Below are 17,214 nucleotides of genomic sequence, written 5' to 3' on the forward strand. Positions count from 1 at the left end.
TCACGTGACAACAATACATATAAGTTAATAATTACCAAATTTTTGTGGGAAATATTGTTCAAATAAGAGTGATTTTTTAAGAGCTATAGGAAAGTTTTTCAAAAAAAAACACGCGTAAAATTCAGAAAAATGCATGAAATTTTTATTTAAATCGATAGTAAAGTCCATATAATTTAATGTTTGAAGATTATTTCATGCAAATGTTGACCGCGACTGCGCTTCTAATGGTCCATCCGCTTAGTCCAATTTTGGCACACTCTTTCTAATGTTTCGGCCGGTATGTCATATATAAATGCTTTAATGTTGTCTTCCAATGCGTTAATTGAAGCAGGCTTGCCTGAATAGTCCCACAAACAATAATCTAAAGGCGTTATATCGCACGATCTGGGTGGCCAATTGACAGGTCCCGAACGTGAAATAAAATGTTCTGTGTGGCATGTGGCACCGTCTTGCTGAAACCGCATGTAATGCAAGTCAAGCTCTTGCATTTTGGGCAAAAAAAAGTTGGATATAATTTCACGGTACCGCTCACCATTCACAGTTACGTTACGATTCGCAGCTTCTTTAAAGAACTACGGTGCAATGATACCTTCACCCCATAAACCGCACCAAACTGTGACCTTTTCTGGATACATTGGTAACTCTTGCAATTCTTCTGGCGGATTTTCACTCTAAAATCGACAATTCTGCTTATTTACGTACCCATTGATCTAGAAAAACATTTTTCTAATAGCGGTCGCCCCTCGGCAGGCAATGTCAAACCTCCGAGTGTAATTCTGCCATGAAAAAGCTCCTCATAAAAATATATATCTGCCGTTCGGAGTCGGCTTGAAACTGTAGGTCCCTCCATTTGTGGAACAACATCAAGACGCACACCACAAATCGGAGGAGGAGCTCGGCCAAACACCTAACAGAAGTGTACGCGCCAATTATTTATTTATTTATTTTTATCTAGAAATGAGCTGCGTTGTTGAACACAATTTTTCGATAAAAAAGTGGATCTTCGGCCAACTTTCCAAGAGCCCATTCGTTAAAAGTTCTGCGTTGCGGTAGGTCGTTCGGCTTCAATTCTTGCACCAGCTGTATTTTGAAAGGCTTCACACCTAAATCCTTTCGCAAAATCTTCCACGTTGTTGAGTAACAGAGGCCCAATTGCGGCCAACGGCGACGAATCGATAATTGATGGTCATCATTAACACTGGCCGATACAGCTGCGATATTTTCTTCAGTTCGCACACTACGTAAGCGTGTTGGTGGTTTGATGTCCAATAATGTAAATTTGGTTCTAGCAAGCATTGTTCGCAGAGAACGTTTATGTATAGAGAAGTCTCAATGACGGGAACGCATGGAATTTTGAGGGGTACTCCAGAGAACGTTGACAAAAATTCAAGATTTACCAAATATTGGCAAATAATTCAATGCGAAATATTCCAATATTGACTATTTTCGACTGGTCGGGAAAATTGGCGTATGGGCAGATCGTTTTATGAAGGAAAGTACTTTGCTCGCATTGTTTTAGCATTTGTTAGGCAGGGCTTCGATCATTCGGATATTTATTCCCTAATTATTGCATGAAATATATATGTGAGTATATAAGGCGAAGCTCGTGAGGTAGGTCATGGTTGCTTCAGTGCATACATATGCGTGCAACACTATATTTATTAAAGATGCAATTGAATTTAGTTGCCCCATATATGCAAATAGGTTTTTTTGAAGTTTTCTTTTATTTATTTTAAATTTCAAAGTTTTATACTATCTAGAAAATGCATACATATATTATTACCTATAATAAATGTAAATTGAAAAAAATTTCGTTTGGCAAACGAACAAAAAATACGTATTCAAATGTACATAAATATGATAAGGCGATGCGTAGTGATGCTTGCTGCAGTGCGTATGCACATACAATGTAACACTATAAGAATTGAAGCACAAATATAACTAATATAATATACATACAGTGAGTCACAGTCAATGTGAGCCACACTTCCTAGTCATCAGATTTAGTAGAAATTTGTTTAAAAATACCACAGATTGGAAAAAAGGTTTATGTGTTGTTATTGTTTGAATATTAGCTTCAATAATTCATCGCTTACATGAAGAACTTTCTTTGTTTATTATAAAAAAATGAACAAAAACTAAAATAATTCACAAATCTATCTCACAGTGAAAGTGAGCCACCTTAGCTCAACTGAACTTAAATAACAAATTAATACTTTGTTGGGCCACCTTTGGCGGAAATAACGGCTTTTAGACGTCAGGGCATTGATTCTAATAACTTACAGGTATGTGGAAGGAATTGCACGCCACTCGTCTTGTAAGGCATCTAAAAGACTTGGTTTTGAAGAAATGCTATGTTTCCGCAGGTTTTGGTCAAGACGGAACTATAAGGTTTCAATTATATTTATATCTGGAGACTGCGGTGGTACTTCCAATACGTGGGGGCAGTTATATAATAGATATTCCCGCGCAACAAACGACTTGTGCTTAGGATCATTGTCTTGGTAAAAATAGAAGTCACCTTCGATCCCTAGTTTTTCGACACTTGGCTTAAGATTTTGCTTCAAAACGTCTATATAAACGTATTTATCCATTATGCCTGGAATATGTTGAAGATTTCCAGTTCCACCACCTGCCATGCAGCCCCAAACCATGACGGAGCCACCGCCGTGCTTCATACTGGGAGTTAGGTTTTCCGGCTGAAACACAGTGTTTTTTTGTCGCCATACCATCTTCTTACCGTCAGAGCCAAATAAGTTAAATTTACTTTCGTCTGTAAAAAGAACCTACAAAAATATTACAATATTATAGCCTCTACGTTGCATTATACCGTTATGAACCTTTTGCCAGAAACTCATATCCTTGTAGACATATTTCAGCGCAAACTCCAACCTTTTCTTTCGATTTTTATTGCTAATAAATGGCTTGTTTCTGGCCGTACGACCATTATAACCATGCTTTCTGAGAACTCTTTTTACAGTTCCGGGGTTAACGTGGATATTTAGCTGCTCCTCAACCATCTTCGTCAATTTTGGAGCACTAAGATGAGGATTTTTCTTCGCTTCCCGCAAAATAAATGCCTCGTTCCTTTCTGAAAACGCCTTTTTTTGCTTTCTTTCTGCTTGTTTCCTACTCTTCCTCCTCTAGTAAAGCGATGTATAATGTTCTGGACAGTTCCTCGACTTTTATTCACATATTCCGCAATTTTTCTTTGGGATTTTCCTTTTTTAAAAAGATCAATTACTAACTGTCTAATTTCAACACTTGTTTGTCGACCCATCTTTATAACCCACTTGATAATAAACAACTAAAACACTAAGAATAAGATGCAAGCGAAAATTAATATCCAAAAATACATATCCCGTTATTTTAAAAGAAACAATGTTAGGTGGTTCACTTTGAGTGTGACGTTAGTTTGTGCGTTTGTTTTTGTTTTTCATTATTACTCTTACCTCGGCAGCAAACAAACAGAAAAAATACAGTTAGATTACACAAGCATGCTCTCTTGATAAAGTTGACAAAAAATAATGGGTGTTTGAAAGTATTTACAAAAGTGGTTTAAACAAATATCTTCAAGGAATTGGTGGCTCACTTTGACTGTGACTCACTGTATGTATGTATATATTGATATACATATATATACATCAATATACCAAATCACTTGTATGCTCTATGAATTATCGTCTAAAATTAATTTCGACTTAAAAAAAGTAGTCAAAATGTTCATCTAATTTGTATGATGTTTTAAATTTACTAAAACGCACACACCTAAATGTGGGGTCGTTTTATAATGTATTTTGTTTAAATTCTTCTTTTTAAGGGGTTACATGGATTTCGTTGGTTCAAAAAATCGATTTTTTTTTTTTTGGCTTATTAATTTTTACAACATCTCAGGAATATTATCCTAAATTTTCAAGTCGATCCGAATAATAAATTCGGAGATACAGCCTTTGGAATGTGTGCGCTCCAAGCCACTTTTATTGTTACTCAAAACTTTAAACGCGTTTTTCTCGGAACCGTGTTTTCAAAGTCGGTTGTCAAATGTTCTCGAAAACTACTCAACCGATCTTGATGAAATTTTACACAGGTGTTCGAAATACAATTTACTCGTGCTTGAACGAAGGATTTTGTTTGTTTTTTCAATTACAACTATTAAAAAAAACAAAATGTCAAGCATATTTGACCGAAATTTTCATTTTTTTGGAAAAATGTCTGCCAAAATTCCAATTTTTACTTTTTTTCTTTCCTTCGTTCAAGCACGAGTTGATGGTCTTAACTAAAACACTTATTTTTGTTTTTCCATTTTTGATGAGCCTGTCAGGAGTTATGCTGACAACGCGGACGCACCTTTTTTCGAGGGGTCACCGAAAATGACGTGACAATGGAGGAGTTTTAATTTTTTTGTTTTTTGTTTTTTTTGAAAATTTCAGTAATTATTCTTTAAATATGTATCTATAAGACAAAACAAAAGTTTGAATTAAATAAATAATTTTTTACATAGAAAAAAAAAATATTGAAAATAGGCCTTTTTTTACCCGACGAATCCCATGTAACCCCTTAAATTAAATCAACAAATATTAAAGTTACTTAAGTTTGTTTGAAAATATAAATTGAATAAATTTTCGTTTGTCAAGGGAACATAGAAATGCACAAGCAAATCCCTTGCAAAATGCCGTCGGCATTCGTCAATTTGATTTCATACAGAAACCAAAAACTGAGCAGAGCCAATGTACTTGTACATAATTCACTGTAATCAGCTCTGTTAAGAAGCTCCCCGCTGTCGAGTTGAGCGAGGTGAAAAAGTCTTCGCGGTTTCACTTCATTTTTGACAATTCACACTATTCGTAGCTCGTGAGACTTCTCTATACATTAACGTTCTCTGTTCTCCATACATATGAATGCATAGAAATACATTCAGATACCAATCTTATTATGTTGCAGTAATAGCATTTGGATTAAAATTATATTCAATCTTACGTTTTAAGTGAAGGGAGATTTTGTGGAATTTCGTATGTTTGTAGTGATATCAGCTAAAAAAAGCTTTGTTTTGCCGGCGCAGAACAGCGGTAAAATTTAATATGTCGTCTGAAGAAATCGATATCCTCGGGAAAATCGATTTAATTGAACCAACAACGGGAAAATTATTTTTCGAGCATAAAACTGAATTAATTTTCTGCAAACCACATTTAATACCCTTGAAAACAGAGGCATTGGAACGCTTAGAGGAAATGCAGCGTCAAGCATCGCGACAGTTACAAGAGAAACGCTTAAAGACCGCTACAGATGTGAAAAACTCCCGAAAAGCTGTATAAATAAATTTATTGCTCTAGTAGATTTTGGAGCATTGGATAAAGAAACCTACGCCTTGAATATAATTCAAACAACATTACAAAGAATTGACCGTTCCGTTAAGCCAATTTGTCAAAGAAAATCCTAAGTACTTATCACTAACATGGCGCATTTGCTAACAGTTGCGATTGTGGCCGCTTTACTATTGGCCGGTATTTCACTCTATCGTTATGGCAACATTCCTCGTCAACATATTATGGTCACGTTATCTGTACTAATGGCATGGTGCTTTTCCTTTCTAATAGTGTTCACAATCCCATTTGATGTCACAAATGTAAGTACAGAAATATTCTGTTTTCTTGAGCCGATTAATATATTTCTCGTTTTTAGACTCTGTACAGGCAATGCTTACAGGAGCATAACGATATCGGGATGTCTTTCACAACTACAAACTTCAACAGTTCCCACATTGAAATTATTCCGGTTGCGGGCACTGAGTGCCAAGCACCCTGGGGCATGATTCCCGATTCTGTTTTTCCAAATTTGTGGCGCATAATCTATTGGACCTCACAATTCCTTACCTGGTTAATTATGCCTTTGATGCAGTCCTACTTAAAGGCTGGTGATTTCACCATTAAAGGCAAACTTAAATCTGCGCTTGTTGAGAATGCCATATATTACAGCTCTTATCTGTTCATTTGTGGGATTTTGCTGATATACATAGCAGCGAAAGGTGTCTCTTTAGATTGGCAGAAGCTCAAAGCTATAGCATCTTCGGCATCAAACACCTGGGGGTTGTTTCTGCTGGTGTTACTACTAGGTATGCATTTTTTTATATAAATATTTGTCTCTTCTATAATTTTCTTGTCTTGTTTTACGCCCTTGGTTGTTATGCATATTATAAATTGGCATTTTTTTAATTAGGGTACGCGCTTGTTGAAGTGCCACGTTCACTGTGGAACAACGCAAAGCCTGGCTTCACCTTACAGTATGCATATTTTAAAGCTGCCAAACTCAGTTCAGACAAGGCAGAGGCTGAGGAGAATGTAGACGATGTTCTCGAATCCTTGCAGGGTATAAGTCGCGCTGTTCCTAACAATCACGAATTACGTCCCTGTGTGGAAACTATATTACGAAAAGTACCAACTGAGCTACTGGAACGCGCTGTACGCAACTACTCACGAGGTGGTGGAAATGGGGGCACCTCCACGATTGTTCCTTCCGAGAGGGCTTTGGTGCGCATCCATAAACAAGTAATAAAATCATTACAGACCTTACAACGTAGCGAATCTCTTTGGAGCGTGCAAGTGCAAACTGTTCTGCATCTGGAAGATGTATCACGCAATATGCACTCGGCTGATCGACGATTCAAAACCGAGTTCCCGTCTCCTAAGACACCATTAGGTAGCGCTCTCTACAGCCCAACACTGCACTGGTATTGGGAGTGTTTATGCAAAGCACCATTTTTAAAGGTTCTTTGCGTGTTGACTGCGATTATGTCATTTATGGTCGTATGGAGTGAGCTTACATTTTTCAACCGACGACCAGTGCTCTCCATATTCGCAAATGTGATTAATATGGCCAAGTATAGCTACGACTTTTTTACTATTGAGCTATTTTCAATGATCGTGCTTTGCTACCTCTTTTATTGCACTTACTCTACGATTCTCCGTATACGTTTCCTTAATCTTTATTACCTGGCTCCTCATCATCAGACAAATGAGCATAGTTTAATTTTTAGTGGTATGTTATTATGTCGACTGACCCCTCCGATGTGTCTAAATTTTCTCGGACTGATACATATGGATTCACATATAATCAAAGAGGTAAGTTGTACTTGAAATTTGTGCAAAACCGTTATTTATAGTTTCTTTTTAGCGCATTCTCGAAACATATTATACCCAAATAATGGGTCATATGGACGTTTTGGGCATTATCTCGGATGGCTTTAATATTTACTTTCCCATGTGTATGTTAGCTTTCTGTCTGGCTACTTGGTTTAGCTTGGGAAGTCGAGCATTGAATGCCATGGGCTTCCAACAATTCCTTCAGAATGAAACAATTGCCACTGAGTTGGTGCAAGAAGGCAAAGATCTGATTGCTCGGGAAAAACGTCGTAGGCAGCGCGCCGAGGATGCCATGTCGAGGCGGAGGGATCCCACATCTGTGACAAACGACTACATTGCAAAATATCGTAACATAGGGGGGGTTGGCACGCAAGTCGGCGCCGTTGGCCACTTACGTTCACCAACAGATGGGCTGTTGGGTGATGGAGAGAGTTTTAGCTATGCGACTGTTTCGTCGTCAAACAATCGTGCTCCAACTTTGGGAGTGCCGCGCAGTCTATCAGAAGAGATCAACGAACGCTTTGGGGTGAGTACGAATGTGGAGATAGGTTTTAAAGGCACCACAGATCACTTTGGCAATACGGGGGGAAGCCTCGATGACTATGGCGATGCTACAGAAAGACGTATAGGCTCACCACCACGTGGTCTCTTCGACGACGTCTGAACTCAAACAGAGCTGATAATGATTATTAAGAAATAATACCCAGTAAAGTTGTATTTATTGAAAACGAAATCACAAAGAATTAGTTTTTCTGTAAGTAGGTTGAGGTATATAAAACTAAGGACTATTTTCATTAGCAAACTCATCTAAATTAAATGACTTATATAAGCTCAGAGTATAATTAGAGATTGATTTAGTCCACACACATACATTTTTGATTTTCAACCTTTTGTTGTATTGATTGCTGTAAGTGCAATTAGAACTGTTTGTCATTTAAAATAGAAATTTTAGTCAGGGACATAACGGTTATGAGTTGTATGCAAAAACATTGCTAAATAGCAGTTCCAACGTTTATTTTTTCTGTTTGATAACTGTTATATAAGAGGAACAATTTAAACTGCTACAAAAACAACAAATAATTCTTTCTTTATAAACCTAGGAGTTGCGGAGTTAATTGCCCTCTTTTCATTTTGAATGTTGATAAATCCCTTTTCAAATTTGATATATCTTAAATACCACTCTCCAGCAGTGTGATCAGATTGTCGGGTAGTGAATTTCTGTTTTATATTAGAAGGTGATGATACTCTTTCATTACACTTTTTCAACCCGATCAACTCTGAGTGATTTTTTTGTTGTGGACAAGCGAAATTCCCGGTTAGAACTAGTAAACTTCAATATTGATGATAACAACTCCCGAATCTCTGATGATTTATAATTTCGGGTCGTATCAAACTGAACATTTGACGAGTTATAATCGTACCGGTTGATATTAAACTTAGCAATACTGACAGGGCAAACGTACTGCTACAACAACAACAACATATTAAACTTAGCCTATCGAGATGTCAATTGTCTCAGAGTCTGGATAAAGTCACATTTTATAGATTCATCGACATCATTCTCCTTATCATACAACTGTTCAACTTCAAGACTCCTTGATTGTGGGAAATATTGTTTTTTTTTATCATTAAATCATGTTTAATTGTGTTCATTGTGAAACTTTATTTTATACCCAATGAAGTATCGGGTTTTTCCAAGCGTCATGAAGCAAGACTGCTCTCAATATTTCTCCTCAGGGCTGTCATTGAGCCTTACTCTAAGGTTTTCAATTTGTAAATTCGAGATAATTGTTAGTTTTGGTCCCTGATATTAGTGCGTCTTTTTGTTTTTATTTGTTTACTTTATTGAGATATTATACATTAGGGCGGGTCGATTTAAAAATCGCTCATTGCTCTGTGAAAATCGTATTCTAGGGATCAAAATAAGAAATTTTGCCGAAGGAACCATACCTCTAAAACGAATGATGTTCCCCAATTTCAAAATATCACCATTTTTGGCCTTTACATGAAAAAATCAGCTAAATGGCTATGTTTTTTCTTTATTTTTATTTATTTATAATAATATCTATTTTTTCTCTTAAGAAATTTATTTAGTCAGAACATATGTAAATGAAAAAATTAATTTAAGTGAGTTATAGAAAAGAAACTAAAAAGTTCGACCCGTTTTAGAGGTATGGTTCCTTCGGCAAAGTTTCTTATTTTGATCCCTAGATAATGATTTTCACAGAGCAATGGGCGATTTTTTTGCCTCCCCACAAATCGACCCGGCCTATTATACATACTTTAGTTAATTAAGTATTGCGAGGTTAGCTCTATTTGATATAATTAATTAAGTTGTTTTTATTTAGTGTGGGAGATTTTCCCGTATTTATATTTGTAATTATATAAATTCCTTCGGAAGTGAATACTTTTTGATTACGATAACACAACATATGAAATAAAATAATATTAAAAGTTACATAAATGCATATTTTACTTCAATAAAACCTGTATCTTTTAGAAGACATATCAAGCAATTAAGTAATAATGCAAAGTGTGCCAGCCACTTTGATGCACGCACATTTGAAGTTTTCTTATTTTCATTTTTGATTTTAATTCTACTAAAGCGCGATTAGTTATATTTATAAGCTTGCTCTTGTTGTCTAGCTCCCGCCCAGCTTCATTCATTTTAAGATTTTTAATTCTCAATTTGTGACTTGGTTTTTTTCAGTCATTATTTTTCATCGGAATACCAGCTTCAACTCAGATCACATAGAAAGGCTCGCGTTATTCGCTTTTACAGTCATCGACTAACATTCGTAGCATACGGTTGTGTTTCGATAGTGTTCTCTGAGTTCCTTCATTCGCGGTGCAGTTATATCCCAACAACTACACTCTTACGTTTGGTTTTTTCCATTTGCTTATTTTCAAGTGTACCACGTGCTTAATTTATTTCTATTAAACAGTGACAGAATGCCCCCCGGGACGCATAATTTAGGGGATAATAGGTTCGCTACCTTAGCGTCCTCCCCCAAACGGAAGAAAAAACTTCCAATTAAATTCGACGATTTTCCTGATCTTCCAGATCTTAACAAAACAATATCCACCCCAAAATACATTGTTGTTTCTTCTACTAATTATCAGAAGCCCCTATCGCATTATTCATGCTTCGCAGTGCAAAAATCGTTAAACGTGTTTAGCAAAAACATAGAAAAAATTTCACAACTGAGAGATGGAAACCTTTTACTACTGGTCAAAGACAAGCATACTGCAGAAAAATTTATAGCTGCCAAACAACTTCCAGGAATATGCGATATCACATGCAAATACCACGATAACCTCAATTTCGTGAAAGGGACGGTCTTCCCTCCTTTTCTCAAGTCTCTTCCTGATGAGGAAATCGTAAAAGAACTATCAACGGAGGGTGTAGTAAGTTGTTTCAAATTCACTAGGATAGTTGATAACAAAGCAACACCAAGCGGAGTCATCCTTCTTACTTTTGATGCTTTCAGAATTCCAGAAACCATCAACATATCTTGGTATAAAGTTAAGGTGAGGGAATATTTCCCGAATCCGATGCGTTGTAAGTCTTGCCAGTATTTAGGTCATACTAAAAAACATTGCAATAATGCCCCATTGTGTCAAGTATGCAGCCTCCCCCCTCATCCAGACTTAGAGTGTTCACGCATAAGGTGCGCAAACTGCCATGAAGAACATCCATCCAGCTACAATAAATGCCCAAAATTTTTGCAACAAAAGGAAATCCTTAAAATAAAAACCCAACGTAAATGCACATTGAAGCAAGCGAGAGAGTTTTACTCTTCTCAACTTCCCTCTACCTCAGCTCACTTTTCTTTCGCTGGTGTCACATCCAGCAACAAAATCATTCAACCAGTAACAGAAACAAACACTAGCAAGAACGTATTACTACTCCAGCAAGAACATACCACTTCGAGTTCAAGCAAAAATATCGTTAAGCCAGCAAATACCAATGATCAAACGAACTACAACTCATCTTCTCTCTCCCCACAATCAAGTCAATCATCTAATGTTGATCAATCTTCAACTTCCATTAATCTAACAGCTTCATCAAGCAACACTACTTCTAACTTACCTACTTTCTCCCCACCACCAAGTAAATCATCCAACATATCTCAACCTTCAACTTCCATTAATATAACAACTACTTCAGGCAACACTGTGCAATCACAACCGATCTCTAATTCTACAATCTCTTCGCCTATCACTCGTTTAACCCAGGAACTTTTAAATCAAAACCGCTATTTCTCTTCAACACGGATGCCCTCTGACTCTGAAAGTGAAAGATCAGATAGGTTTAGTAACTCCATTGATAACCTTTGATATACTTCATTGGAATATCCATGGACTTTGTAACAATTTAAATGAATTAAAACTACTAATTAAAGACTTATCTCCATCTATAGTTTGCCTGCAGGAAACTCACATCCCCTTCAATAGGTCTGCGCCTATTTCGAATTCGTTTCATAGCTACTTTCATAACCTGCCCCATAACGCTACCTCAAAGCAAGGCATATGCGTCATGGTAAAAAAAGGAACGCCCCACAAATTATTAGACATTATATCCCCGTTGTCAGTCATTGCCGTCGAAGTCAATTTAGGTTTCAAATTTACTGTCGTTTCTCTCTATATTCCTCCGCAACAACCTTTTAATCTAAAAATGCTTCTAGACATAACCTCTAGTATTACTACAGATATACTCTTGATCGGTGACTTGAACGCGTGGAGCCCCCTTTGGGGATCCACTTCGGATAACTCCAGGGGGCAAAATAGTAGAGGATTTCATCCTTCTAAATAACTACATAGTGTTAAACGACTTGGCGCCAACTCATTTCTCAACTCACCAGACATTTACCCATGTAGACGTTAGCATGTGCTCGGCGAGCTTGGCCCCAAAACTCTCTTGTTCCACTTCGCCTTTTCTCCACGGCAGTGATCATTTCTACCTTCTCACTAAAGTTGTAGCCGCCTTGTCCAATCCAGGGACCCCTAAACCAAAGTTTATAACACAAAAGGCGAACTGGGAACTTTTCCAACGTACGGCAACTGTAACGTCGTTTAAGTACAACCAATCATCTACGATCAGCAAAGAGGCCAACAATATAACTAAAACTATTCGTACAGCTGCTCACCTATCTATTCCCCAAACACAAAACAAATTTCACAAAACCATGGTGCCTTATTGGTCTCAATTTCTTTCTTCTTTACGTAACAAAAAACAAACCCTTTGGCATAATTATAAGAGGCATCGTTCCCTTTCCAATCTATTGGAATACAAAAAAAGTAACGCTTATTTCAAAAAAAAACTGAAAGACGCAAAGAGACAAAGCTTAGAGGTGTTAACTAGTACAATAACCCCAGATTGCAGCCCCAGAAAAATTTGGTCTAATATAAAGATGCTTTCGGGTACTTTCTCCCCCTTATCCATCAAAGTATTAGACACCCCTCATGGCCCTATCAACTCGTCTGCGGACATGGCAAATAATTTTGGCTCAGTTTGGTCAAGCTATTCAAAGGACTCCAATTTCCACCCTAATTTTGTTGCCGAAAAAAATCAAACTCTAATAGAAAAGTACGTTAATAACTCTCCATCGCCTTCAGCCCAAAAAATTGAGTCCCCTATTACCATTTTCGAGTTTGAAGTTACTATTAATTCCATGTCAGGTAAAACCCCAGGCCGTGACCGTATTTCATATTCATTGCTGCAAAACTTACCATCGGTAGTCAAAACTCGATTAGTCAACCTGTACAACGCCATCCTAAGCCAAGGCATCCTCCCACACACGTGGAAGAATGCATTAGTACTTCCTATTCCAAAATCATCTCAATGCGGAACTTCTGCTTCTGATTATAGACCTATATCACTTTTGTCATGTTTAAGCAACTAGAGAGCACTAGAGAAGATTGTTGCTAACCGCATTGTATGGTTCGCACTTTCAAACAAACTATTTGATGCCCATCAAGTAGCGTTCAAGGAAGGCCAGGGAACGATGGACGCCTTACTTATTTTTGAACATTTTGTCACTTCTGCCCTTTCCACAAAAAAACACGTATCTGTTCTTAGTATTGATTTCGAGGAAGCCTACGAAAGAATCGGTCCGCATGCCATTCTTCGAAATCTTGCGTCTTGGAAAATCGGTAAAAAGATATATAACTTTGTCAAAAACTTCCTTACTTGCCGTCTATTTTCAGTCAAAGTCAATAATAAATATTCAAACACACACAAACTTTTTAATGGTATCCCACAGGGGTCACCACTATCAGTGATCCTCTTCATTATTGCATTTGACGACATAAACAAAATTATATCGAAGCATAAAAGAATTAACCACATAATATATGCCGATGATTTACTTCTCTCCTCTAAATGTAAAGATTTATCGGTGGTACAGAATGATTTCATACAGATTTTATCGGAATTAACAAACTGGTCAAATACGTCTGGGGCCAAAATATCGTTTAATAAATGCAGAAACTTTCATATATGCAATAAGAAAATGTGTCCACCGATGAACCTATCTTTCAATAATGTTAACCTATTGTTATGTAGTACTTTAAAAATTCTTGGTATTATATTTGATTCTAAGCTAACTTTCAAAAGTCATTGTAAATACCTTAGACTAGCTCTAGTTAAAAGATTAGATATAATCAAATACTTATCGTCGAAACACTGTCTTGTCCATCCAGCATCGCTCATCAATGCGACCAAAGCGCTACTCTTATCTAAAATCGACTATGGCCTACCGATCTATGGGCACTGTGCAAAAAACAATGTTAAGCTCATTCTCCCTCCATACCACACCGCAGCCAGGAGAAGCATACGTGCCTTCCCTACCTCACCGGTTATTTGCACTTTGACAGAAGCTGGTCTTCCAACCATCGAAGAGAGAGCTACTGCCAACACCATCAAATTGATCCCAAAGCTCCTTCGGTGCAAGAATGCAGTATTGCTCAAGGCGGTTTATTCGGCAAGCAGAAGGAAAAAACACGGATATCGACCGTCAACCATTATGAGATGTTTAAATGCTGCGAATGAACTAGGTATTCCTATCAAACCAGAGAAATTCGATTACAAACGTCCTGTGCCATGGTTCCAGTTTAATAGTCTGCTGTACCTAGACATGCATTCTTTCAAGAAAAGTACAACTCCTCCTACAGTTTACCGTCAAGCCTTCGAACAACTTGCCTCAAATCTAAAAGAACAAGGATGGAAATTTTTGTATACGGACGGGACTAAAACTGTTTCCACCACAGCCTTTGCGGTAGTAGACTCCGACCATAACACAATTTCAGCTGGTCATCTACTAAACTTCTGCTCCGTTTTTACTGCAGAAGCAAACGCCGTTCTGCTGGCAACGCAGTATGCTCTCCGAACTGGTGAAAAATACGTTGTATGTACTGACAGCATGTCCACCTTCGTTCAGTAACCAACATACCAAAAAGCAACTTTATCATCCCAACGATCCGCAACGTTTTAGCTGGCGGAAATAATTTAATCAAAATCATGTGGGTTCCAAGCCACGTAGGAATACCTGGCAATGAAGCCGCTGATGAAAGAGCAAAACTGGCAGCAAATCAACCACTTATCGCCTTGAACGTGATTCTCAAAGAAGATGTTTTTAGGCTTTCAGAAGCAAAATTTTTCAAAGCCAAACTTTCTGAGTGGAATAATTTCCGGCATCACTACTCAGCATTAAACTCGGTAAGGCAGTCACCCACCTTTCCGAGGGGAATAAACTGTAACGATCTTAGAAATTTCTCCCGCCTACGAATTGGTCATACGACAGCAACGCATAACCATCTCCTTAAGGGTCTTCCACCTCCACAGTGTCCATTTTGCAACAGCGGTTCAATCTCGGTCATCCACTTGCTCGATAATTGTCAACATTTTTCAACAATAAGATTCAACGTCTTCGGTTACAACACCCCTTCCAATGCCCTGAAAAGCTATGACTCCGAATCCATCAAGAACATCTACAAGTACCTTACGTTAGCTGAGCTTAGGAAGTTAATTGTCTAATAGCGTATAATGTAAGATATTAATACTATTTATTGTTACTCTGGTAAATTCATTAACAAGCGAGCCGAACGTGTTTACACTAGTGCTCCATTTAAATGTAAAGTAGTGGATCTCCTCTACTTTTCTTATATATAATAATAATAATAATAATTCCCTTTTAGCTAAAAGAGTTAATAATTGCAAATGGCCTACTCATGGCACGAGTCAATTAAAGCCTCCTGATGGAGTTGATCCACTTTCATAGTCATCACTCCGACCACCGAATTAACTGGTATTGAACCAATATGACTTGATCAAATACAAACAAATCCCTCGGGCTCAAGGATCTATGCGAGAGAAATTCGCCTCTTGGCCATTGCTATCGACAACAGTTTTTTCCTTGTATACAGGCTTTTGTTTATTGGCAATAAACAGCTTATCAACTCGCTGACCTCCTGCTCTTTCTCAAACAAACCTTAAATGTCCTCGATAGTTTTTTCTCTAAAGTTCACCAAATCCTGGGAAACGATTTTTAAATTTTCATTGAGGACGTCCGTCGGTCCCTATTTGGAGGCGGAGTGCACGGTTTTGTTATATCTATCGCTATCGAAACCCTTGCCGTTGGGGCAAATCTGTTTCGACGGAAATTTAGTGGAATATTTCTATTAATGTTCGGCGAGACGTTCCTATTTATTTTACTTGCAGGTATGACTCTGTCTAACGTAGTCTAATCTGCCAGGCCATCGCTGGGAAATAAAAAATTTTAAGTATCTGCAATTTGTTTTCTCTAGAATTTCTATGAGCTTGTTTATGCTCTTTTTCAATAATATCGTATACCCTATCAGGGACCGTAACATCTTCTACTATCCTCTGTGTTATTCTTAATCCAAAATGCCAAAAGTTTTCATCTTATCAATCACGTTTGAATTAAGACATTCCGTTAGAATGGCTTTCGGTGCCGTGCTATCTGGTTCAGGTAGTGTGACGTAGCATCTACAATACACTTGATGTGGCTGTTGAAGGCATCGAAGATGATCCTCCTCCTCGAAAACAATTTGTTTTCTGAATACGTTGAGATGGGCGGGATAAGGTCTGAACTATCATCATTAGCTGAATGCATTGTGCCTTGAGTGACCGTATCGATTTCAGGTCCTGCGGAAGCTGTAGCGCTGGCGGCAGGCTCTGAAACGGATGGAGGTTGGTTTTTTGTTTTTAGTAGGTGGAAAGCGTCGAAAGCCTAGATAGCCATTGTAGCCGTCAGTGTGGGTTTAACCCCAACTAAAATCTCCTCTTGTCCGAATGGTTACTCCTTCCGGAACCTTGCCCTTAAGTAACACGTCGGGAGGCCGTTATTGAGTAGGTTAATTCAAATCATCAGCCTATGTTAGTGGCCGTACCATTTCGGTGTTCACACTGCGACGGCTAATCGCCGTTTTCAGCAGCTTGCTGTGCCAGTTGTTCTTGTCTTTAGTCCGCCTTTCGGGCCCATTACTCCTCACGCAACATTTTTGCCATCTACGCTGAAAGCAAGTCATTTTTCTACCTTATCGCATATTTGGATTATGAAGTTCACTTTTGTTGGCGTTGAAGAGCTCAAGGCACATAAATAGAACGTACCTTGCACTTTCTAGTGCGATAAGACAAAAGGGTCATTTTCCAAATGAAAGCGGTGCAAATATTCCTTGAAACACCCATAACCCCTAAGCAATTACGTTACATAAAAGTCAACCTCTCCGTGCTTTTTACCAAGTCATTTCGCAATGTCCGATATTAGGTTATGGGTCAAGCGACCCTTTGTTGAATGCTCCCAGCGCTGTGGCCATTATCTTATGGAACGCTTCCGCTCCTCTTTTTTAATGCTACAGGACGTCTTCTTCCTTGTTGGCTTGTACAATTTTTTTAGCTCCTTGATGAGCAAAGGAGGATGGATGAGGAGGAAAATTGGTTGGGGGATGGAGGTTGTTAAGGATGGGTGATCGGTGTATATACTTCATCTTGGCACCATATAAGTAGGATTTCAAATTGTTCAGGTCCCACATTTCATACTTATTGGTGGCATAG

At 37.9% G+C, this 17,214-nt stretch overlaps 2 protein-coding genes across 2 annotated transcripts; both read left to right on the forward strand.

Annotated features, from left to right (window-relative positions):
• Positions 1-4,868: 4,868 nt before the first annotated feature.
• LOC128856112 (BBSome-interacting protein 1) lies at positions 4,869-5,318 on the forward strand. Its single transcript, XM_054091502.1, has one exon. The coding sequence runs from the start codon at positions 5,079-5,081 to the stop codon at positions 5,310-5,312; it is 234 nt and encodes a 77-aa protein (XP_053947477.1). The 5' UTR covers positions 4,869-5,078; the 3' UTR covers positions 5,313-5,318.
• A 134-nt stretch (positions 5,319-5,452) lies between these two features.
• Positions 5,453-8,035, forward strand: LOC128856110 (LMBR1 domain-containing protein 2 homolog). The gene is made up of 4 exons (XM_054091500.1): positions 5,453-5,623; positions 5,680-6,109; positions 6,214-7,115; positions 7,168-8,035. Exons 1-4 carry the CDS (start codon positions 5,453-5,455, stop codon positions 7,798-7,800), a joined length of 2,136 nt encoding a protein of 711 aa, XP_053947475.1. The 3' UTR covers positions 7,801-8,035.
• Positions 8,036-17,214: the final 9,179 nt, after the last annotated feature.

Source organism: Anastrepha ludens, chromosome 2 (assembly GCF_028408465.1).
Source record: "Anastrepha ludens isolate Willacy chromosome 2, idAnaLude1.1, whole genome shotgun sequence".
Taxonomy (NCBI): Eukaryota; Metazoa; Arthropoda; class Insecta; order Diptera; family Tephritidae; genus Anastrepha; species Anastrepha ludens.

What these genes read in the sequence shown, in the direction of transcription:
- LOC128856112 (XM_054091502.1), top strand. Translation starts at nt 5,079, where the DNA reads ATGTCGTCTGAAGAAATCGATATCCTCGGGAAAATCGATTTAATTGAA.
- LOC128856110 (XM_054091500.1), top strand. Translation starts at nt 5,453, where the DNA reads ATGGCGCATTTGCTAACAGTTGCGATTGTGGCCGCTTTACTATTGGCC. An exon ending in TCTGCTGGTGTTACTACTAG is followed by an intron (nt 6,110 to 6,213) that starts GTATGCATTTTT and finishes TTTTTTAATTAG; the next exon opens with GGTACGCGCTTGTTGAAGTG. An exon ending in ATTCACATATAATCAAAGAG is followed by an intron (nt 7,116 to 7,167) that starts GTAAGTTGTACT and finishes GTTTCTTTTTAG; the next exon opens with CGCATTCTCGAAACATATTA.